This window comes from Drosophila hydei, unplaced genomic scaffold (assembly GCF_003285905.1).
Source record: "Drosophila hydei strain 15085-1641.00,03,60 unplaced genomic scaffold, DhydRS2 tig00000149-arrow-pilon, whole genome shotgun sequence".
NCBI lineage: Eukaryota > Metazoa > Arthropoda > Insecta > Diptera > Drosophilidae > Drosophila > Drosophila hydei.
This window is the reverse complement of record NW_022045678.1, coordinates 6,832,627-6,856,199: the sequence shown is the minus strand read 5'-3', so window position 1 is coordinate 6,856,199 and position 23,573 is coordinate 6,832,627. Positions and strand designations below refer to the sequence as shown.

General features: G+C 33.9%; 2 protein-coding genes across 4 annotated transcripts; one reads left to right on the top strand and one right to left on the bottom strand.

Moving 5' to 3' along the window:
• Positions 1–426: 426 nt before the first annotated feature.
• LOC111594783 (E3 ubiquitin-protein ligase Ufd4) lies at positions 427–12,709 on the top strand. The gene is made up of 8 exons (XM_023308236.2): positions 427–566; positions 1,337–1,385; positions 2,706–2,845; positions 3,902–5,603; positions 5,784–6,012; positions 6,076–6,294; positions 6,688–12,253; positions 12,310–12,709. The coding sequence occupies exons 3-8, from the start codon at positions 2,706–2,708 to the stop codon at positions 12,590–12,592; spliced, it is 8,139 nt and encodes a 2,712-aa protein (XP_023164004.2). The 5' UTR covers positions 427–566; positions 1,337–1,385; the 3' UTR covers positions 12,593–12,709.
• Positions 12,710–15,480: 2,771 nt separating this feature from the next.
• On the bottom strand, positions 15,481–22,559 carry LOC111594741 (ubiquitin carboxyl-terminal hydrolase CYLD). Of its 3 annotated transcripts, none has more exons than XM_030223255.1 (10): positions 21,980–22,559; positions 21,078–21,903; positions 18,972–19,203; positions 18,692–18,870; positions 18,276–18,430; positions 17,993–18,211; positions 17,698–17,932; positions 17,330–17,471; positions 17,075–17,268; positions 15,481–15,716 (listed from the first exon to the last, which is right to left on the bottom strand). In XM_030223255.1, the coding sequence occupies exons 1-10, from the start codon at positions 22,472–22,474 to the stop codon at positions 15,523–15,525; spliced, it is 2,871 nt and encodes a 956-aa protein (XP_030079115.1). In that variant the 5' UTR covers positions 22,475–22,559; the 3' UTR covers positions 15,481–15,522. The 3 variants fall into 3 exon arrangements, with proteins under 3 accessions (XP_030079115.1, XP_030079116.1, XP_023163948.2); XM_030223256.1 differs by having other exon boundaries at positions 22,312–22,559; XM_023308180.2 differs by lacking the exons at positions 21,078–21,903; positions 21,980–22,559 and adding an exon at positions 20,087–20,164.
• Positions 22,560–23,573: the final 1,014 nt, after the last annotated feature.

Sequence of the window (23,573 nt, the reverse complement as noted above, 5' to 3'; positions counted from 1 at the left end):
ATTATTTTACATGTGTGTATGAAGTTTGTGTGTACATATAAGTCCATAACTGCCTGTGTATCAACTTATGTGAGTGTGCTTTGTAGCCTGTACTGTTTTTTCCTGCCATCAGGACTATTGATATCTATTTCCTCAACGCAGTTCGTAATGACAGGGCATCGTTTTGGGGGCGAGGTAGCTGTAGATTGTCACGCTCAATTTTAGTAAACTTATCTGAAATATCATAAAATTAATTTAAATTAGTGTGATCAGTGCTTAATACAATTAGCTGAGATATATACCTATTAACAGAAGGCAATAAAACTGTAACATGGCGTTTTTTTAATATCGCGTGTTACCTTTAAAGAATTAATCGATAGAATCAAATTTTAATCGAATTGCTCCCAGCTCTATGTGAATGTATGTAACGTATGTGTGTGTTTTCAATAGACATTTAATTTTAGGCAATATTAAAGAAAAAATTAAATACTAAAATAACTTGTGAAAAATTTGCAAATGTGTATTTAAGTAAAGCGAAATAACTTTTCTAAGCCGGAGATATGCAGTGCCAAGTTATGGTGCTTAAGGTAATTATTGAATGCACGTGTATATATGTGTGCTTTGTTCAATTTTCCGAATGACGAAAAAGCTAGAATATTACAAATATATAAACGGATTTTCAAAGAAAATTCTTGTTATAGTTTATAGTTTATATAACTAATCTTCGTATATATTTAAGCATTTAAAAGTATATACAATAAAACGTAATAATTGTGTACTTAAAATATTTGTATACATACATACATTCACACACACACACACACACACACACACACATATATATATATATATATATATATATATATATATATATATATATATATATATTTATGCCCGATTATGTGCATGCTCATTTTTGTAGTCTTCGTTCTATTCTGTGCTTTACCGTTACACATTCTCATCATTTAACTAAATTTAAGAGATTAGAAGTGGTACCATAAATTCAACTAATTCCCAAAAATTCCTATTTTTGATTCGGTTCATTACTTTGTTGACATATATGATAAAATAATGACAATTTTACCGAAAATTAGGAAACACAGGATCTTGTGAAGTAAAAGTAAGTAAGCAAAAGGGACCGCCAGTGCCGTTATCTATTTGATTGACATGATATTATATAGTTATTAAAAATTACAAAGGTATCATTTGAAGCATCATTTAATGAAGTCTGTTTCTAATTTTTCTTTAAATTATGTTTTTAAATTTATCTTGAGATAAATTTGTATGTTTTGAAAGTTGTGCACTCGCCACTGTGTAATTTATTTTAGAATTTAATGTTTTTTTATATTACTTTCAGATATAACTATCCCCCTATTGTATATTTTGTTGGAAATTAAAGAGACAATGTAAGTAACGCATAGAATAAAAAAAGCTTCGCCTTGCATAAAAGTTATCGGATGTTAATTCGTGAAGTTGGCAAAGAGCTCATTAATTAAAGCTCAGTGCATTTTTTTGAGTGTTTCAAAATGAATATAAGCAAGAGTGCTCTAGTTGGGAATGCTAACTACTGGATACCCTGAAGCCCGCGAAGAATTACTCTTCCAATAAATCTACATTTCTTTTATAAATGCATATCAATGAATGCCCACGCACATATATGCACGCGCTCTGATTACGACGGAGCTCAGGCAGTGGGCCTAATCAAATTTGGAGAGCGTGATTATGATGTACTTGCCGTAGCAAAATTATATCTCAAATACGTTTTTGCGAGTTTGAAAAGAGGCGGTATCCATAATCCGAAATTACAAAATATCTTTATTTATTGCAGGAAATCCCCACTGTAAATTTTGTCTCCATTTTTTGCGGTATTTAAGCAGCGCTTTGCAAATATATAAAGACAACAAAGACAATAATCGCGTGAGAATTGAAATGAGATGGTAGGAACGTTGACGTAGCCAAAGCTGGTCAGAAAGTTTTTAACCAAGAATACCTCGCTCTCATCAGCAGAACTGTAGGTAATACACATAGGCGATGATTGAGCAAATCAACCGGTAGTTTGGTTTAAGGGACTTGTTTTGTTTGTGTGTGTCTATTTGGCCAATGAATCATTTATCGCAAGGTATATTCATTAAATCAACTACAACTTATTCAACACTATCAAGTGTTTAATAGTTTTTATGTTTAAGTTTACTTCTGTCTGCGGTTATGGTAAATCACGCAAACTGTTACTATATACTTTCTTGTGTAAGGTTGATGGTTGATGTTTTGCGTCAAGTGTTAATTCGGTTAGTGAACTTTAGATGTTAGCAAACTATATAAACTATAGAAACTAAATTACTTTTATATCTCAAACAATTTTCTTATATGGAATTCCGGTTTTCAATAAATCTTCCCATTTCCTAATCGATATAAATCTTTAATCTAACTTTTTTTTTAAGCGTAGCTTGAATACCACAATAGACCGAAACATCCAATTTACTTTAGTTTCCTTAGGTTGTTAAGCGCGGTCGCTAATATCACCGCATCGCAGAGTCCTGGGTATCTGATAATAGAGTAGTCTCTACAAGAGCATTCTCACTTGTAAAAATTCAATTTGTTTAAACGTAATGTACAACTGAGCTACGAGTTCAGCGTTAATATTTCAAATTATGAGATATCCAATATGCTATCAGAGCAGAAGATATCGATTTTTTAAAAATATTCATCAATCTATTTAATTTTTTTAGATGGGCGATGTTGATCCCGAAACTTTACTGGAGTGGTTGTCGATGGGCCAAGGAGATGAAAGGGATATGCAATTAATTGCTTTAGAGCAGCTATGTATGCTTCTTTTGATGTCAGATAATGTTGATCGATGTTTTGAAAGGTAAATTTATTATTTTGAAATCGAATAAGTTAAACACATACACATACATTAATTCCAAACTACATAATTCCTAATTCCACATATTGAAAAGTACGAACGTTAGTGCATAATTATAAACAATGTACCATTTGTATTTACTTTGGCTTTTTAAAAATGGGAAATCCAGGGTATAATGGTTTTGTGCAAATGTATATAACAGGCAGAAGGAGGCGTGGCAGATCCCATAAAGTATATATATTCTTGATCAGGACGACAAGCCGTGTCGATTGAGCCCTGTCCGCCCGTCTGTCCGGTTGTGTGAACGCGTGTTTCAAATATTCGATAATTATTCGCATTTAATTGTTATCGAATAAAAACATGATTGAAATGCAGTTAATAAATTATATCTCGTACGTCTTAAGAATTTTGTATTTAGTTTAATGTATATTTTATGCAAATTTTGATGTTTGTTGGATTTTGGATACCAATTTCCCCAAATTCTTAAAGTTTAAGCTTAGTTGGACTATGGCAATTATGTGAAGGCATTTGCATCTCAACCAAGCCAATAGGATATGTAGATCATATGCTGAAATTTCATTAAAATCCATTAAGTAAAGTTGTAAAGTGTACACGCACACATTCAAATGCGTGTATTCTTTTCTATTCGAAGAATCGAAATTGCGATTGAAATTGGCTGCGTTGGTAGAGGCGGCGCTCGATAGCGTTAAATCAATCGGGTTCAATCATCGCGGCGACGAGACATTTTTTATTGTTTAATTTTTTGTTTTTTAATTATAAAGTGGCGGTGTTGGTAGAGTTGGTGCACGTTACGTAAACAATCGTTTTTTATTTGTTTTCTTTTTTTTTTTTAATGCTCGATACAAACTACGGAAAATATTAATAAACGCAAATAGGACTGGGATCTTACTTGTTTCAATAATAGTCTGATGGATGCCCTGCGATCCAAGAATAATATGTTTTAACGTTTAGTGTATACATCTGTGTCAAATAAATTAATCTTTACTTGTTACAAATTTGTTTATTAACGTGTTTGTTGTGTTTATTGGTTCCTTTCAGTTGTCCTCCTCGAACATTTTTGCCAGCTTTATGCAAGATATTTTTAGATGAGCTTGCACCTGAAAATGTTCTTGAAGTTACTGCACGCGCCATAACATACTATCTGGATGTGTCTGCAGAGTGTACACGAAGAATTGTTTCCATAGATGGTGCTATTAAAGCAATTTGCAACCGATTAGTTGTTGCAGACCTATCTTCACGCACATCGCGAGATCTTGCAGAGCAATGCATTAAAGTTCTTGAACTCATATGCAGTAGAGAAGCAGGAGCCGTTTTCGAAGGAAGTGGCTTAAACTGTGTGTTGTCATTTATTCGGGACTGTGGATCCCAAGTTCATAAAGACACATTACATTCTGCCATGTCTGTCGTTTCGCGACTTTGCACTAAAGTGGAACCGAATTCACCATGCATAGATAACTGCGTGGAAAGTTTAAGCACTTTATTACAACATGAGGATACACTGGTATCAGATGGTGCTTTAAAATGCTTTGCTTCTGTGGCGGATCGCTTTACCAGGAAATGGGTTGACCCTGCTCCCCTAGCTGAATATGGTTTGGTTACCGAATTGCTTAAACGTCTGGAAAATGCTGGTGGTAGCGGTAATAACCACTCCCTATCTACATCTAAATTAAGTGGACCTGCACCCCTTAACCTTAACTCAGACAGACTTAATGAAAATGTTTCAGGATCATCAGCGAGTGCGGCTGGCAAAATTCAAGCAAATGAATTGCGGTCACCGCAATCAATATCAACAACGATTTCGCTGTTGTCTACATTATGTCGTGGATCACCCTCAATAACGCGTGATATCTTAAGGTCTCAGTTACCCACTGCAATTGAAAGAGCCCTAAAGGGCGATGAGCGATGCGTTCTTGACTGCATGCGATTTGCAGATTTATTGCTTCTTCTTTTGTTTGAAGGTCGCCAAGCATTAAACAGGGGCAGTGCTAACACCAATCAAGGCCAATTAGCTCCGCGACCAAAACGAAATGACTCCAGTACTGACCGTACTCATCGCCAATTGATAGACTGCATACGATCTAAAGATACTGAAGCTCTGCAAGAGGCAATCGAAACTTGCGGAGTTGATGTGAATTGTATGGATGACGTAGGGCAAACTTTATTGAACTGGGCTTCTGCTTTTGGTACTTTGGAGATGGTTGAATATTTATGCGAGAAAGGAGCAGATGTTAACAAAGGGCAAAGAAGCTCATCCCTCCATTACGCTGCATGTTTTGGACGCCCCGGAATAGCAAAGATTCTACTAAAATTTGGTGCATATCCAGATTTACGCGATGAAGACGGGAAAACACCTCTTGACAAAGCGCGTGAAAGATCAGATGATGGCCACCGGGAAGTTGCAGCAATTTTACAATCTCCAGGAGAATGGATGTCTTCTGGAAATATATTGACAAACAAGGAAGGACAAATGTACTCATCACTTGAACCGCGCGGTGACCCTGAAATGGCACCAGTATATTTAAAATTACTTTTACCAATCCTGTGCCGTACATTTCAAGGTTCTATGCTTCCTAGTGTCCGGCGAGCCAGTTTGGGTCTTATTAAAAAGATAGTACAGTATGCACATCCTTCAGTTCTTAAAAATATTTGTAAAAAGTGCGATGAGCCAACAACTTCAATAGCCACTCAAAGTGTTGGAAACTTGCTAACTGAAGTTATTGCCAGCGTTTTGGATAGTGAGGTAAAATAAATAAATGATTCATGATTATTCATTAAGAATTCTTAAAATTTAAAAAGTCACGAAAGTCATAAAATGCATTCTTTTACTGTATCTAATATTTGTATGAATGTTTTAAATTTTATAAGGAAATTATTATGAATATGACATTACTTTTCTTTACTAATTGTTTTTGTTTTTAAGGATGATGAAGATGGCCACGTAATTATTTTGAACATTATTGAGGACCTGATGTGTAAGACACAAGAAGAATTTATTGAACATTTCGCACGACTGGGAGTATTTTCTAAAGTGCAAGCTCTAATGGATCAAAACGAGGACAACAGTTCATCACAACTCGCATCGGGCTCGTCAGATTTGTCATCAACACAAAAAGGGTCAGCATATTGTATGCCGAGTAGATCAGTATCAGGTAGCTATACAATTTATTTTCTTTATTAAGTCAAAACCTTACTTCTTAAATATTTTATTGTAGATGATTTAATGGAGGATGCTAAAGAGATTTTGCAAGGCAAGCCTTATCATTGGCGAGATTGGAGCATTTGTCGAGGTCGAGATTGCTTATACGTTTGGTCAGATTCTGCAGCGTTAGAGCTTTCTAATGGTTCCAATGGTTGGTTCCGTTTTATACTTGATGGAAAATTGGCAACAATGTACTCAAGTGGTAGCCCTGAAAATGGAAATGATAGCTCCGGTAAATATAAAAATATTGCACATACTTTCTGCTGACCTACATTTTTAAGAACGCCCACCGGTTAGTAAATTTTATTTTGATTTGACTGTTTTATAAAAATATATCTGCCATGGAGATTTTTTCATAAAAAAAGTCACATTTTTAATTTCTAATAGCAAATTAATTAAATATATTTTATAAGCTTGATACTCTAGAAATATTAGAGTTCTACCTAATATTTAGTAATGGTTGGCCAAAAAGGTCTGAAAATCAATATAATACAAAATCGAAATTTTTAATTTTTTAATTTTTAGTGATCTAAATAATATTATTTATTCGTAATTTATTTTTAATCTTTCTTATTTTTAATCTTTTATTAACATACATACAACATATCAACATATTTTATTGCAGAAAATCGTGGTGAGTTTCTCGAAAAACTAGTTCGAGCTCGATCCAGCGTGAGTCCTGGTACGCCATCACAGCCCATTTTGCCCACTGTGTGTGTGTTAAGACTTGTTGTTGGAAATTGGGTGTTACAATCACACAAACCTAATCAACTGCAAATTCACAACACAGAAGGTCATCAAGTTACAATACTACAAGATGATATGCAAGGTTTTATCTTTGAAAGTAACAGAGGAACTAAGCATTCGTTTACAGCAGAAACTACCTTAGGTGCAGATTTTGCTTCAGGATGGTCCACTGAGAAAAAAAAGCGTACTAAATCAAAGACAGACATCCAAAAAGTTCAAGTATCAAACGTATCTCGTGAAATTTATAACAAATATTTTAAGTCCGCTCAAGTAATACCGCGCGGAGCAGTAGCAAAGCTAACTGCCATTGTAAAGCAAATCAATCTTGCTATTGAAGAACAACGGGTGTCTTCCAATAGCAATTGGTCAAGCACCCTGGATACTGCGCTAACAAATCTTTCGAAATTAATTCATGAAGATGGTGTGGTAAGTGCATATGAAATGCATTCTTCAGGCCTTGTCCAAGCATTGGTTGCAGTGTTATCTAATAACTATTGGGAGTTCAATTTGTCGCGTTGTAAAACAAATAAAATGCTAAAAGATCGCATTGATATATTTAAAAAATGCATTTTTGGAGACTGCGACGAATCAAACATATACAATACGAAAAATACTGCGAGTATTCTTATACAAAAGCTTGTTGCGGTCTTAGAAAGTACTGAAAAGCTTCCGTTGTTCCTGTACGATGCTCCAGGCACTGGCTATGGTTTACAAATACTTCAAAAACGACTGCGTTTTCGATTGGAACGTGCGTCTTCTGAGAGTACTCTTTTTGATAGAACGGGTCGCACTTTAAAAGTAGAACCATTAGCTACAGTTGGAAATCTCTCAAAATATTTACTAAAAATGGTTGCTAAACAATGGTATGACCTTGACAGATCTACATTTTTATATTTGAAAAAGTTACGTGAAAACAATCAAGGTATTTCATTTACATACAATTTTGATTTCGATGAAGAAGGATTAATTTACTACATTGGATCAAATGGAAAAACATGTGAGTGGGTAAATCCAGCGCAATATGGTCTGGTGCAAGTTACAAGCTCTGAGGGTAAAACGTTACCTTATGGAAAACTAGAAGACATACTGTCGCGTGATAGCGTTTCCCTTAACTGTCACACAAAAGATAACAAAAAAGCTTGGTTTTCAATTGATCTTGGAGTATTTATTCTGCCTACTGCATACACCTTGCGTCATGCTCGAGGATACGGGAGATCCGCACTAAGAAATTGGCATTTTCAAGCATCAAAAGATGGTATTAACTGGACTACGCTTATAAATCATGTTGACGATAAGAGTTTAGCAGAACCAGGAAGCACAGCAACTTGGCCCATAATATGTTCTTCTGATGATACAAAAGGATATCGTCACATAAGAATCCAACAAAATGGTCGGAACGCTTCAAATCAAACTCATTACTTGAGTTTAAGTGGATTAGAAATTTACGGACGTGTCGTAGGAGTTTGTGATGATATTGGTAAAACTATAAAAGAAGCCGAAGCGAAAGCACGCCGCGAAAGACGTCAAATACGGGCTCAGCTCAAACATATTACTTGTGGGGCACGAGTGGTTCGTGGAGTTGATTGGCGTTGGGATGATCAAGATGGGTCCTGCGAAGGTACCATAACTGGGGAAATACACAATGGATGGATTGATGTGAAGTGGGACCATGGGGTAAGAAATTCCTATCGTATGGGAGCTGAAGGTAAATACGATTTAAAATTATCCAATTTGGAGAATATCGCTATTTTCGAAGGAGTTAATTCAATGCTACCAGTTGCATCAGGAGTAGGACCTAAAAAAATTGATAAGACTAACGTGTTAACTTCTCGTAAATCTAGTTCAACCCCATCGCTCCCTGAAGCTACTGAGATAAATAAAAACCCTGAAGATGCATCCAATCAAACTGTCTCAGCCGACAACCTTGCTTGGAAACAAACTGTAGAAACCATTACAGAAAATGTATTTATCTCAGCAAAGAGTCACATTGCAACTAACCAGTCGAGCACAGCTATAGCAAAAGAAGCTGTCTATAATGAAGCGATCTCTGACCAACCTTCCTCAGAAACATCAATTATTCCATCACCGTTAATTCGGGAATTACAACACATTGCGGATCTATCCACAATCAATAATTCAATGCCTGCGATAAACTTAAGTAATATGTCAGACTTGGCCACCATTTCAGAAAGTTTGTCAATTGTTGAAGTTTCGAAAGAAAATAGCAGTGCAAAGCCAGCTGAATCTAAAACAACTGAAGCTAACTCTGTCGTATCAAAGGACATGAAACAAAAACCATATATAGAAGAAAACAATAAAATGAATGCAAACAACTCTGTTAATAATTTGGCAAAAGGACTATTGATAAATTTGAGGCAAATGAATTCAGCTAGTTCTCATTGTGCTTCTCAATTTCCAACAGATACTCGCGAAATTATAGATAAAATGCGTGATGGTGTTGACATGCTACGCAACAATACCAATAATATACTGTCTTCAGATGAATTACACATACCTCGCTCGAACGTGTCATTAGGTCCTAAGGAAACTGCAAAGTTCTCGGCGTTAATACAACCAGGCACTTCTCAAAAAGGTGAAATATTAGATGGTATGGGTAACGAATCTTTGAATACCTCCTTACCCCAACAAAATGTTTCTAATTCAGATGAGGCACCACAGGTATCAGCGTTCCCTGGTCAAATCGAGACCATTATAAATTCTCAAATTACAAATGATGTTGTCTCCGTCCCTAATCAAATGAGTATCAGTGTGCCCAATTTAACAACATCATCTGAAGTATCATCTACATCAGAGGTGGCTGTTCATACTGGCCTATTAGAAACATTCACAGCAATTGCGCGTCGTCGAACATCACAAGACACAAGCAATGATGAAAACCAGTCGCACAACAACACAAATATTAATAAAAATGAACATAGTAATCAAAACGTTGGAGCAGGCTCATTTTTTTCCAGAGGTCCTAACTCTGTTACAAGTTTAGTAAAATTAGCTTTATCTAGTAATTTCCATTCTGGCTTACTAAGTACAGCGCAAAGTTATCCTAGCCTCTCATCTAATAATGGATCAAATAGTTCATCGAATACAACTAACAAAAAAGTTAGTCAGCAACCTACTTCGTCCATTAATCCAACGCTAACTATGAGCTTAACTTCTACATCAAGTGATAGCGAACAAGTTTCGTTAGAAGACTTTTTAGAAAGCTGCAGAGCTCCGACATTGTTGGGCGATATGGAAGATGAAGATGATATGGAGGAAGAAAACGATGAAGAAGAAAATGAGGATGAATATGAGGAAGTAGGAAATACACTTTTACAGGTTATGGTGTCACGCAACCTTTTAACATTTATGGATGATGAATCCCTGGAAAATAGATTGGCAGGTGTAAGCAAGCGCAAATCGTGGGATGATGAATTTGTTTTAAAAAGGCAGTTTTCCGCTTTAATACCTGCTTTTGACCCTAGACCAGGTCGTACAAATGTGAATCAAACTTCCGATTTGGAAATTTGTCCACCAGACACAAATCTGGAATCTTTTCAACAAAGCGGGCAAATCATTCCTGAACAGACAATGCTTGGCTTGAAGTTACGAGGCCCAGGTGTTGGAGGTGTTCCTGACGTTGAAATCGATTTGGATAATAGTGAGTGGACTATATTTAGAGCAGTACAAGAACTATTACAAAACAGCCAAATCAATAAAAATGACAAATTTCGCAAGTTATGGGAGCCAACGTATACAATTGTTTATCGTGAAACATATCCAACAGTTCAGGAATGCTCATATATTGAATCTGAAGAAGGACAAAAAACTCCAGGAGTTTCATCGAGAAGCGGAGCGTCTACATTATCGCCGAATTCCCCAGTCTATGGTGGATTAAATATTACGGATAATAACCTATGCTCTGTTGAGGATGTGCTTGAATTGCTTACTCAAATTAACGCACTTAATCAATGTGAAATTGAACCCGACGATAATAACGCATCATCACAAAAAACTTCTTATTTACCTGCTGAGCTCTTTATGAGTAAAAAAATTACAAATAAATTACAGCAGCAAATTCATGATCCTCTTGTTCTGTCAAGTAATGCTCTTCCGAATTGGTGTGAGGATCTCAATCAATCTTGTCCATTTTTATTTCCATTCGAAACCCGACAATTATATTTTAATTGCACTGCATTTGGAGCATCCAGAAGTATTGTCTGCTTACAATCTCAACGTGACATTACAACTGAACGGCAAAGAATTCCTATTATGAGTCCTCGTCGAGACGATCAGCATGACTTCCGTGTTGGCAGATTGAAGCACGAGCGCGTAAAAGTTCCACGAAATAAGGATTTACTTAAGTGGGCCATTCAAGTCATGAAGGCACATTGCAATCGAAAGTCTGTGCTAGAAGTAGAGTTTTTGGATGAAGAAGGAACTGGGCTGGGACCAACACTTGAATTCTATGCTTTAGTAGCTGCAGAAATTCAACGAACGGATTTATGTATGTGGTTATGTGACGATGAATATAGTGAAAATCATAGCGAACCTCAGTTTCACAACATAGAAGACGGCTCGCAACCCATTGGATACTATGTAAATAGGCGTGAGAGTGGATTATTCCCAGCACCTCTGCCACAAAACTCAGAGTTATGTGAGCAGGTTTCAAAATATTTTTGGTTTTTTGGAGTTTTTATTGCCAAAGTCTTGCAGGATATGCGACTTGTTGATATGCCCTTGTCCAAATCATTTTTACAATTACTTTGCCATAACAAAGTATTATCCCGAAATGATTTAAAGCTTAGATCAAAACCACGTTTCCAAGATCTGATGGCGAGCTCAGTAGTTTCAAAAGATGCCGAGCTTGCAAATACATATTCAACATTTTTAAACGAGGATCTAACACAGTGCAACTGGTTCAGTGGAATCCTTAATATTGAAAACCTGAAAGAAATTGATCCAACACGTTATCAATTTTTAATTGAGCTACAGGACTTGTTAATGCGTAAACAAGCCATTGACTTAGATGGGACTCTAAATAGTCAGGAAAAACAAAAATTGATTAATAATCTTAAATTGCGCACCAAAAATGATATTGAAGTATCACTCGATGACTTGGCCCTTACATTTACATATTTGCCTAGCTCGTCTGTGTATGGATATACATACGCAGAGCTTATTCCAAATGGCTATTCAACTGAAGTCAATATAAATAACCTAGAAGCATATTGGGAATTGCTTGTCAACTTTATGTTGCAAGATGGTATTGCCAAACAAATGCAGGCATTCTATGACGGGTTCTGTGAAGTATTTCCATTAAATAAATTGGCCGCATTTAACCCGTCCGAAGCTAGAATGATGATATGTGGAGAGCAATATCCGCAATGGAGCCGTGAAGATCTAATGGCGTACACTGAGCCGAAACTGGGCTACTCCAAGGATAGGTAATGCACTTACTTTAATTTGTTTTGCCTTTTCTAATTCGTTTTTTTTTTTCTAGTCCTGGATTTTTGCGTTTTGTTAATGTTCTTTTGAGCTTCACGGGTTCTGAACGTAAAGCATTTTTGCAATTTACTACTGGATGCAGTAGTTTACCGCCAGGAGGATTAGCTAATTTACATCCTCGACTTACAGTAGTAAGAAAAGTTGATGCTGGACAAGGAAGTTATCCATCTGTGAATACTTGCGTTCATTACTTAAAGCTTCCCGATTACCCATCTGAAGAAATAATGAAAGATCGCTTATTAACAGCAACAAAGGAAAAAGGGTTTCATTTAAATTAAAAAAAAAGTATTTTTATTATTTACATTGTTAATTAAAAATGGCTTAGATCTTTTTAAAATCTTACTATATATGTAAATACTAAACGTTCTGGTAAAACACAATTGCAATTAATGTCAAAAACATTGTAAATTAATTATTACTTAGTTATCTAATCCAACTTATTAAAAAAAGCATTAGGCGAATAATTTCTTGATTTAATAAATTGCCTTTAATGTTGAATATTGACTTTTATTAAAACAAGCAATCGTTTAAGTGTCTCCAATTATATTTACCGAGGATTTCTGGATGATTCAAAGGCAAAATAAATGAAAAAATATTGTGTGAGGAAGGGAAACAACAATAATTCATACGTTTGGCTAAAACTATGATTATCGATAATGAAAATTAGAATTACACAAAGAAACAAAATTGTTACTGAACAGTCTAAATGTAATACGCATTTTTTTTGTAACAGACAGACCCCATAAAGTATATTTATTCTTCATCAGAACGACAAGCTGAGTCGATTGAGCCCTGCTCGTTCGTTTCTCCATAGTGACTTGAAATTTCTGTTATAGATCCGAAATCCAGTTATTAAATTATATCCCGTACGACTTAAGACCTAAAGCCTACAAATTTTATATTTTGTTTAATGTATATTTTGTACAGTTTTGATTTTTTTACATTTTGGATACATGCTCCAAATTTCCTTAAATTCTTTAAATTTAAGTTCAGTTGAAAATAAGTCGAATATATGAAGAAGTTTGCATATTTAATAAGTTGACAATTATTCCAATAGAATATGTAGATATGTTAAAAATTTCATTAGAATCCATTAAGTAAATTAGAAGCTATTAAACAAAATGTTTGGGCAATACAAAACGTAGTAAGCAGCGCCAAGCTTACGCATTTTTCCTATACATGTTCATACACAATTCAAATGCGTGTATTATTTTGTATTCAAGGAATCATAATTGGGACTGCATTGCTATTTAAGTGGAGATTTGCCACTTTTTACACAAGCAGTGAAGTTGCGGTGTTGGTAGAGGGTTTGATGCCAGACAGCGAATGGGCGATTTATTGTTTTTATACCCTGATCCCATTGAAAATGGGAAATCAGGGTATAATGGTTTTGTGCAAATGTGTGTATATATTCTTGATCAGGACGACAAGCCGATTTAGCCCTGTCTGTCCGTATGTGTGAACGCGTGGATCTCAGCATCTATAAAAGCTAGAGACTTGAAATGTAGGTCCGTGTATAGCACGCGCAGGTCAAGTTTGTTTCAAATATTCGATAACTATTCGCTATTTATTGTTATCGAATAAAAACATTATTGAAATGCAGTAAATAAATTATACCTCGAACGTCTTAAGAATTTTGTATTTAGTTTTATGAATATTTTATGTATTTTTGGTTTTTGTTGGATTTTGGATACCGGCTCCAAATTTCCCCAATTCTTAAAATTTAATTTCAGTTGGAAATAGGGCCATTATGTGAAGGCGTTTGCACCTCAACCAAGTCAATAGAATATGTAGATCATATGCTGAAATTTCATGAAAATCCATGAAGTAAAACAGAAGTTATTAAACAAAACGTTTGGCCAATTTGCAAAATCACTTGTCAAGCAGCGCCAAGCGCACGAATTGTTGTTATACATGTGCACACAAACGTTCAAATGCATGTGTTCTATATTCGAATTATCGAAATCGTGATTGAATTGTGCTTGAATTATCAGTTGCTACTTAAGCTCAAATTCGCAATTCCTTTTACAAGCGGTGCAGTGGTGGTGTTGGTAGACGCGACGCTCGTAAGCGGTTAATCCCTGGGTTCAGGCGTGGTGGCAATGGAACATTTTTTATTATTTTATTTTTTATGTATGAAGTGGCGGTGTTAATGAGCTGATACACATTGCGTAGAAATTGTGGGTTCGAATCCTGGTGTCGTACTCACGATTTTTATTTGTTTTTTTTTTTTTAATACTCAGTACAACCTACGGAAAATATTAAAAAACGCAAATAGTACTGGGATCAAGGGCACCCCGACTAGAGTTCTTACTTGTTTTTTTTTTTTTTAATTATAAAGGGGCGGTGTTCGTAGAGTTGATGCGCCTTTTGTAGGCAACGTTGGTTCGAATCTTGGTTTCGAAATGTCGGTTTTTATGTTTTTTTTTAATACTCGATACAAACTATTGAAACATATAAACCGCATATAGGACTGGGATCAGGGTATCTCCTAGCACCCCGACTGGAGCTGTCTTACTTGTTATACAATTAAGTTTTTATTTTAAATTTCGGAACGGGATTAGGGTTAGGGATTAGCAGATATTATCGAAGTAAGTTTAGAGACATTTTAAACATGTTAATATGCGTGGGCCTATCCTTAGCGGAGCATTGAATGCATAATTTAAATGCGGGAAACTTAATAACTAACTATAAATTTAGCACGGTTGGCAAGCTGATTTTCCAAACTCCCTCTGATCGTAGTTATAAAACTATTATTTCAGATCTGATTCCTCGTCGATTTTAAAAGACTGTTTCCCAATTTCAAGTCTCCTTGATGGCAACAAACTGGCATTTACAAAGCTTTAAAAAAACCTATTTTTCAATCAAATAACCTCAAATGCATGTAGATTTTATCTAGTACGCGATGCTATATTATACTATGATATATTCTACTAAATTTACTGAGAACTTTTCGGCGCATTTTGCTATATCTTAATCATGCTTCTATGTTGGGTCACTCTTACATCCATTTACACCTATGGATGAAAGCAATGTTTTATAAGGGCACCTAGAGTGATAGTTAGCTAACGCTTAATTCAATAATACTTTACGCTTTATAATATATAAAATATTTATATAATAATCACAAAACTTACAGAAATAAATGTAAATTTTATTAGGGGTTTATTAATTTAAATTATATTAAAGTTTACTAACAAATACATCATTAATGGTACATCATAACATCTGTGCTTTGGTACATACACATATATGCGTCACAAAATAGACGCTTAGCGTGTTCAGGTAAGGCTTTGTCGTTTGCGGACCTTTCATTAATATGCCGAGCGCCCTCATCAGATAACCACTCAGGTAATTCAGGAACAGATATCATTTCCGGTATATTATATCCGTTTTTTTCACCTATTAAAAAACAATACGTACAGGAAAGAAAAAAATTTTTTTAGTTCATATTCTTTGATTTTGAAATTGACATTTTTTACAAGTTTTTATATATAGGATTTCTATTAAAAAACCATGCAAATATGATACTGCCTACTTAAGCTATATCTTATACTACTTTAAGCTATACAAAATTCAGATTTTCTTGCAGAGTTGTAATGCACCCTCGAATTAGTTTCTTTGAATTGCACCGGACATGCAATGTGCGCTTTAATAAGACTATTTACAAATTTCAAAAGTGCTATCTTTTAAATCTCTCAGTGATCTAACATTTGGAGCCACAATCATATTTAAAGGCTTAAAAGTTTTAAAAATTAAGAATTGCTTTTATAATACATTTTTCAACCTCTCTATTCTGTTTAAAGGTTCCCTAGCTGTTGATGGCTTAGGAAACGATGACGAAATAGTAATTTCTGAGAAAGGTTTCATAAATTTTACAAAGTTTTTCATGGCATATCGCAGTAAAATATAATCAATGAGCAAAAAAGCTGTCAGGGAAAAATCAATGACGATTAGGATCAGGATTTAGATGAAGATGTTATTTTATTCGACCCAATTTTTTCGAAATATCGCTAAGTTATGGAAAATGTTGCATTTGCTTAAGAAAACGATAGATAATAGGGTTTAGAACAAAGTAAAAGCAAAAGCATCAGCACATATTTTATATAAATTTAAAAAGTTAAGCTGATTAGGGTGCCTCACTATACGTCTTAGAGAAACTAACTAAATAACTAATCCTCAGCTTCGCAATTTAAATTAGTTTTGCAAACACTTCACTTCTATATCTGAATTTGCTAGCAGCGACTCATATTTCATTATATTGCGGACCAAACTGAGCAATTTATACTCTAGCAAAATGCATGTGGCAGTTTCATTTTTGAATTTCTATACAAGTGTGAATAAGGATACGACGACATATGTGCCAACGTAAAAATAGTCCACCATTCATAAAGATTGGCAATAATAAAGTCGCCTTATCACAAACATTGATTTTTGCAGAATAAATTAAAGATGTTTGTGTCAAAAAAAAACTGTATGTACTATAGTAAACGACCTTGGTCTTTCAATAAGTTTCTTCTATATTATTAATCAAATTTAGATAGAACAGAAGTTTGCCAAAATCAAAACCATGTGAATTGGATGTTTCAATCTTTTGTATTATTCAAGACACGTTAAGAGGCGAAGGAGTATCTATTTAATGTATCAAATTTTTCTCTTGTGTGTTAACCCAACTGTTAGCATTTACTATAGCACATTATTTTACTTTTGTTGCAATGTTAAGTCAACCTTGCATAGGTAACACATACATAAAAAATTACCTTTTCTATCTGCCATTGAATCAAAAAAGCACCAAGGAGCATCTGGTCCAGAGCCTGTTTTCACAAATGCTACGTAATGCGATGTTTCTATGCATACAACAGCGAATAGCTCCATATAAAGACGGGGTAAGGTCATGTTATCGGCCATTACTTTGAAGTCTCCTGGCACAGACAGTTTCTTTGATTCATGAGATCTGACAATATATATTATTTTCTCATTTATTTAAAAAAAATAATTTTCATTTGGGAACCTACCTTTTTTCATGCATATGAACTGCTTTAAGACATTTTTGACAAAAAGCTGTACACTCGAGACCAGAGCCTAGCTGCAAGCTACCAAAACATTCTCGGCATTCGAATTCAGCAAGTTTTCCACAAACGGAGCACTGACGTGGAGCTGATAAATATAAAATATATTATATACATTCCAATAAAATATATAATTTGAAAGTTTTAAATAGATCACCACCAATTCAAAATTTTCATAATATAGGAGAATTTTCAATTCTACGGCGGAATGTTTACTATATGTCTGATTTACCTGATGGTATATAGCTATTAAGCACGGAGTTGCCCCTAACTTAACAACTATTTCAGCGATACTGATAACTTTGATAACTTACAGTCTTCAATAATATCTGTTATATCCAGAACTTGCGAAGGTAAAATGCGAGGATACATTTTGTAGCTTTTTCCAAATCGAGGCATTTGAATAATAAGGCATGACGGAACTTCTTTTAATTTTATGTCGGATGAATGAAAGCTTTGTTCAAACAGTTGCTGGACAGTTGGAAACGTAAGGTGTTCATCCTTCTCTACAAATAGTTGATAAAAATAAGAATCTTGTCCAGAGCTTAGCTAAAATAAAATAATTGTTATTTGAAAAACTGTTAATATTTTCATTACTGAAAAATATACCTTTAAAAATGGTTCCACTCTCATAATTTGTGATAGTAAACTGTTTAAAAACTCTTCTGGATCCTTTTCCTCACTGGTTAAACCACTTACAGAGCTAAGTTGATCCAAAAATGTACGCAATTTCATGACACGGTCTGCTCGCACAAAAACATTTTTTCGTAATGGATTAACTATTTCATCACGCAACACATTTTGTACAGCACTATAATGTGAAATGTCCTGAATTGCATATATATATAATACTGATTAAAAAATATTTTGTTGAATTGTTTATTAAATTTACCTCAGAGTTTGGTTTTCTATATAAAATGGAATCAAATACGCTCGTAAAAGTAAACATGGAAAACAATGTTGCATCTAAATAACACGAATTGTGATGCCCTTGAATGCCTTTAAATTTTCCGCATATGTCTTCCAATCCATCTATATCTTTTATAACTAATATTAAAAAAAATGGACAAATCAGAACTCGTAGGTAAATACGGTTGTATATTATATATAATTATTTATGGACTGTTATAAACGAATGAGCACAGTTAACGATTAAAATAAATTTTTTTGAAATGATTGCATATCTAATTATATTCGCACCAAAATATTATTCAATTTTTTAAAATAATTCCTCATAAAGCACGAAAGCTCAAATTTTGGGGTGAATATTCTGATAACTTTCATAACTTTTACTTAATGAATACTTGCCTAACGGTGGGACAGCTCCTAGCACTGAAGGACAATCAACATGACCAAATTTGATAGAGTTTCTGTCCGTTGAGACCGCGCCAAATGAATAACTGCCCTCTATATCCACAAACCTTCGATCGCTTGCACATTTGTTGGACGGAACAAAAATGGCTCCCCCTTCACGACACTGAAATAATCTAAAAGATATAAATGTTGAATTGGATTAAAAAAACTTGGCTTTCGGAATTAAAAACCCAAACGCGGAAAAATCTGCCAATTATTCTATTTTACAAATTACCGAACGCCGTTATAAGTTCCATCGGATGTGTTAAGATTCCTTAAGCTTGGATCATCCTCGACTTCAATTCCAACCAATATGTTTTTCGAGTTAGAAGGTATTCCGATCCACCGAATTACGCCATACAAATCAGTAACCCCAGAATTAAACACTTCTACCAAAGATCCAATTGTGAGCTTCGTTCCAGGTATTTCATGTAATTTCTGGAACTTTATATTGCTTAATTCTGAAACTATATATGAAATAAGTTATTATATTATTGATTAATGTTATTATGTTATTGAATAGATTAAACAATGTTACTGCACAGTACTCATTCGAAAATTTTCAAGATATGGCCACGTCCTTAAAACGCATATATATACTTAAATGAGTAAGTCAAAAGTAACTAAAAATTGAATTTTATCTTGAATTTTACGTATCTAGCACCAATAGTCTTCAAAATATAACATATAATATAATATATAATATATAATATAAGATCTAAATAGTAACTTACGATCCACATTACAGGATTCTAAAACTGGGGAATATACAATTTTACATGATTTGTAATGGACGCAAATATATTGACTATATATTTGAGATCTTTGGTTCTCACCACGGCCCTAAACTTTAAGTCTGTATGTTCAATAGTGGCGAAATGGTTGTCGTTCATACGGCCTGCCGGACGGACGTACAGGAAGACGGACATTGTACAAATCCAATATTTCTCTTCGTGAATGCGAGTTTCAAACATTCGAAAACATAAGAATTACAAATAATAAATTGTATATACAAATATCGATGTCAAAATACAAACATTTTAAATATTTTCTGCACTATAAATCTTAATAAAAATGTTAAGTATTTTATTAATTAAATTTATTTATTGAATTTAGAACGTGGTTAACGGCTTAAAAATGATACGGTTCTGTCTATAACATACATTTCTTATTTTTAGCACAGAAATAATTTGAGCGATGAAATTTTGCGATCAGCCCATCTAAAAATGTTGTGGCATATTATTTACCACTATAACACAAATACACAGGATTAGCGGTACAAATCAATGTTCTAATCTTTCATTTTAATTGGATGCAAATTATAGCGAAATAAACAAGTATGATGTATACCTTCCAAGTAGTTATCTCTTTTTGGTACACTAAATTCTAAAACGGTCAATGGAATATTATACATTTTGCATGATAACGTATATGCCGATATGTCAATAGTCATATATTTTTTCGCCGTAAATTATTGCATTGAAAAATTACCGAGAGAATTTCGCGGCGGTCTCTTATTTAATTATACCGATAATGAAAAACAAAAGTTTTCGGTATGTGATGCGACAAATTTATTTTTAGCTTTTCTGTGTATGAAAATATGTGACAAAAGAAAAAAGAATAGCAGCTACCAGATACCCTGAATTAAATATACAAATTATATACATGATATAAATATACAATTATATACATAAATATCAGTAATATTTTGTTTATACTTTTCAATTGCCAGAAATAATTAAATATACACATAACTGTCAAATCTTATTAATTCCGTCTTTTAAGGTATAAACGCAGTCGGACATGCAAACTGTATAATTTTATCTTTCGATCATTCTAATAATAAAAATGTATGAATAAAATGTACAAAATGAAGTTCTAAAAATACACTAAGAGTCTAAAGTAAACGCGCTTTTTCGGGTCTGTTCCCTTTTTGATTTTCTGTGTAAGAAGTTCTGGTTTGAGAAAAAAATGTTCAATAATAAAAAAAAAAAAAACATAATTAAGATAAATATATTTATGTGTACATAGAAAGCGGTATGTCGTGTGATTATTGCAAAGTGGATTGGCAGCGATAGATAGATTAATTCTAAAAGGATTTGAGTTTCTTTAACGATCAAAAAGACAGACATATTAATCCGATATTAAAAACATGAAATATTGATAAGATAGTTTTAAATTGTCGACAGGTAAAAAATGTTATATAAACACAATCCTGTTTTCATATTTCATATTTTTTCATATATTAAAGGCCCATAGATATCATACATTATGGAAAGGGATTATAAAAAATATTTGTGTAACTGAATTGGTAAAGTGGGATGTTATAATATGATCTTACCACGGTTAGATTTGACTTCTATGGGTGCAGTATATTCTTGCGAAAATTTATCTTTATGTTTCGCAAAAGTTTCATATGTACAATTAGATGGAACAGGTGTTTCCAATTTATTGTCATGTGGCTTTGGCACTAATTGCGCTCTGTTTAAAATCATACCAGCTCCTCCGGCATTTGTCGGCCAATTGGTACCAAGCAAATCGGCTAAATCAACATTTTCTTTTTCTAGACGATTATTAACAACGATTATATTATGCTCATTCCTAGTAGACTTTTCAGTTTCATTCTTAGTTATAATATTGTTATCGCTTTCTTTAATATTTGATTCGGTACTCTTGATTGGGCCAAATATATCGTTTTCGTTAGCTGTATTTTTCTGAAAACTCAAAGGACTTGAGCCTTTACGGTCTAAAGGTACTGGAATGTTGCTTGAATATAATTTATGATCCATATATTTATTTTTCCCGTTCATCGGTATAGTATCATCACCTTTCATAGATTCAGTCATTATTTCCGAATCGTATTTATCTGTGTTCCTATCTGCGTTTGTGTCTATCAATGAATCATAAAAATGAGCTGTAGGCTGTCGTTTCTTGTACTTATCACTTCGCTGAGCATGAAGATTCAAAGTTGATGGTACAATAGCTGTGTACACGCGATCTATAGTTTCGTTGATTAATTGTTTTGCGGATAATTTATGCCTTGATTCACTTGAAATGGGTGCTATCCAATTAGCTGTGGCAAATATTGCTAAACTGGGTTCACACTGCATGTACTTTGTAGCGAACGGAATTTCCTTGGCTTGTGGCGAGGGGCCATTATTCAGGTGCTAAAATATATATATATAAATGCATACGCCCATCAGTAGAGAATTTATATATACGAGTAACATCTAAGTAACAAACCAAAATTTCCAATCCAAAAAAATATCCTACGGAATTGAGTTCCTGCACAGGACCAATGTAACGGATAATACAATCAAAGTTTAGGTTTCCGCTTTTAAACAATTCTCCATGTACACACAAAATGTCATTAACCTTTAAGTTAGTTAACCAGATACATAGTCCTTTATTGTTAACTAAACGCAATCGACTCTCCAGATTGTCAATGCTGATGACATACGGCCAAATATCCTCAGCTACTTTAACCAAGTAACTCGTTTTGATTTCGTAAAATTGGTTATTTGTAACGGCATTGAAATCTACAATTTGAACAATACATTTGTGACTTTCTTTACCATCAGAAGTTCCAATAATTTTTATTAGTGATCCAGGAAAGACCATTTGTTTGTCGAGATACGAAGTGGGATTCTCATCGGATGAAGTTATATTTCCAGATTTGCTTAGTTCTACCTGTCGATTAACGAGTGCATATTTCGAATATCTAAGATTATTTTCCATCTAAATCAACTACAATGACATAAAAAATTAACATTGAAAATAAAGATTACTAATAACAAATAAGTTAATCAAAATTTAATAATATATCGATACATGTAAGTCGTATACCAACAGCTATCGATAGTAAAATAAAGTATTCGTGTTTATACGTACAAATGGTCGTAGAGATCCGAAAGCACCATTACATGATTCTTGTCAATTTGTGTAAAATTACTTAGAAATTTTATATTATGAATGCCAGTACTTAACATTTGTGGGCTTACGCTAATCTTCATGAAAAAGCTCAGTTTTTTCCACGTTAAGGCCATCAATCAAATGCCACGAATTTAATTTTCTAAAAATTTCGACAAAAGATTGACAATTTTGCTCTGGCTGGTACTAAATCTAGTAACTTAACTTGAGGTTAATTTTACTTCTCTTTAAAAGTCCTCTCAACCAATGGTTTAAGCTGCTGGTTTAAGTTGCTATACTATACTTTGCCGTTTTAGGTTTTGGTTTTTTTATTACTTACTATCGGTTTGTGGTCGCTTGGGATCTCAAAAGCGGTAAGATCCGAAATATTTTATGGCCTTTAATATTGCGAATAGTAATTTTCAATTGTAATCGATCTCGTGTTAAGGAACTTGCCTATCAGATTGGTTTATTTTGTTGGGAAACCGCTTCTCCTATAGCTACATTGCTCGTGTCTGTTATTGAGATTTGATTATTAAAATTGGGAAAGATCAGAACGGGTTCTGATGTAATGAGTATTTTTTGGTTTCTTGAAATGTATTTTTGATAGGTAATATTAATTTTGGCGCCTTTCTATAGTTTAAGTGTCATTGGTTTGAGTTTCTGTAAAATCCACACAAATCTAAAAGTGATTTTAATTCTTTCTGCGATCAGAAACATGATTTTATCTTGCCACTTAATATTAGTTTTATATATAAATTTTATAAATTTGTTTTAATACCTCTGTTATGATATGCTTTAATATAATTTTCAGGTGACAACAGGGCTTCATTTAAGTGTAGTGGCATACAATATTATGTATTCTAGGTATACCAAGCAATCTTTACAAATAAGATCCTCCAAAAGCTTGTTTTTACATTTCTAGAAA

Coding starts and splice junctions, on each gene's coding strand:
- LOC111594741 (XM_030223255.1), bottom strand. CDS start 22,474: ATGGAAAATAATCTTAGATATTCGAAATATGCACTCGTTAATCGACAG. Junction 19,204..21,077: donor AGAAGTCAAATCTAACCGTG/GTAAGATCATAT, acceptor TTTCATATATAG/TTTCAGAATTAAGCAATATA. Junction 18,212..18,275: donor ATAGAAAACCAAACTCTGAG/GTAAATTTAATA, acceptor TATGCAATTCAG/GACATTTCACATTATAGTGC.
- LOC111594783 (XM_023308236.2), top strand. CDS start 2,706: ATGGGCGATGTTGATCCCGAAACTTTACTGGAGTGGTTGTCGATGGGC. Junction 2,846..3,901: donor GTTGATCGATGTTTTGAAAG/GTAAATTTATTA, acceptor GGTTCCTTTCAG/TTGTCCTCCTCGAACATTTT. Junction 6,295..6,687: donor AAATGGAAATGATAGCTCCG/GTAAATATAAAA, acceptor ATTTTATTGCAG/AAAATCGTGGTGAGTTTCTC.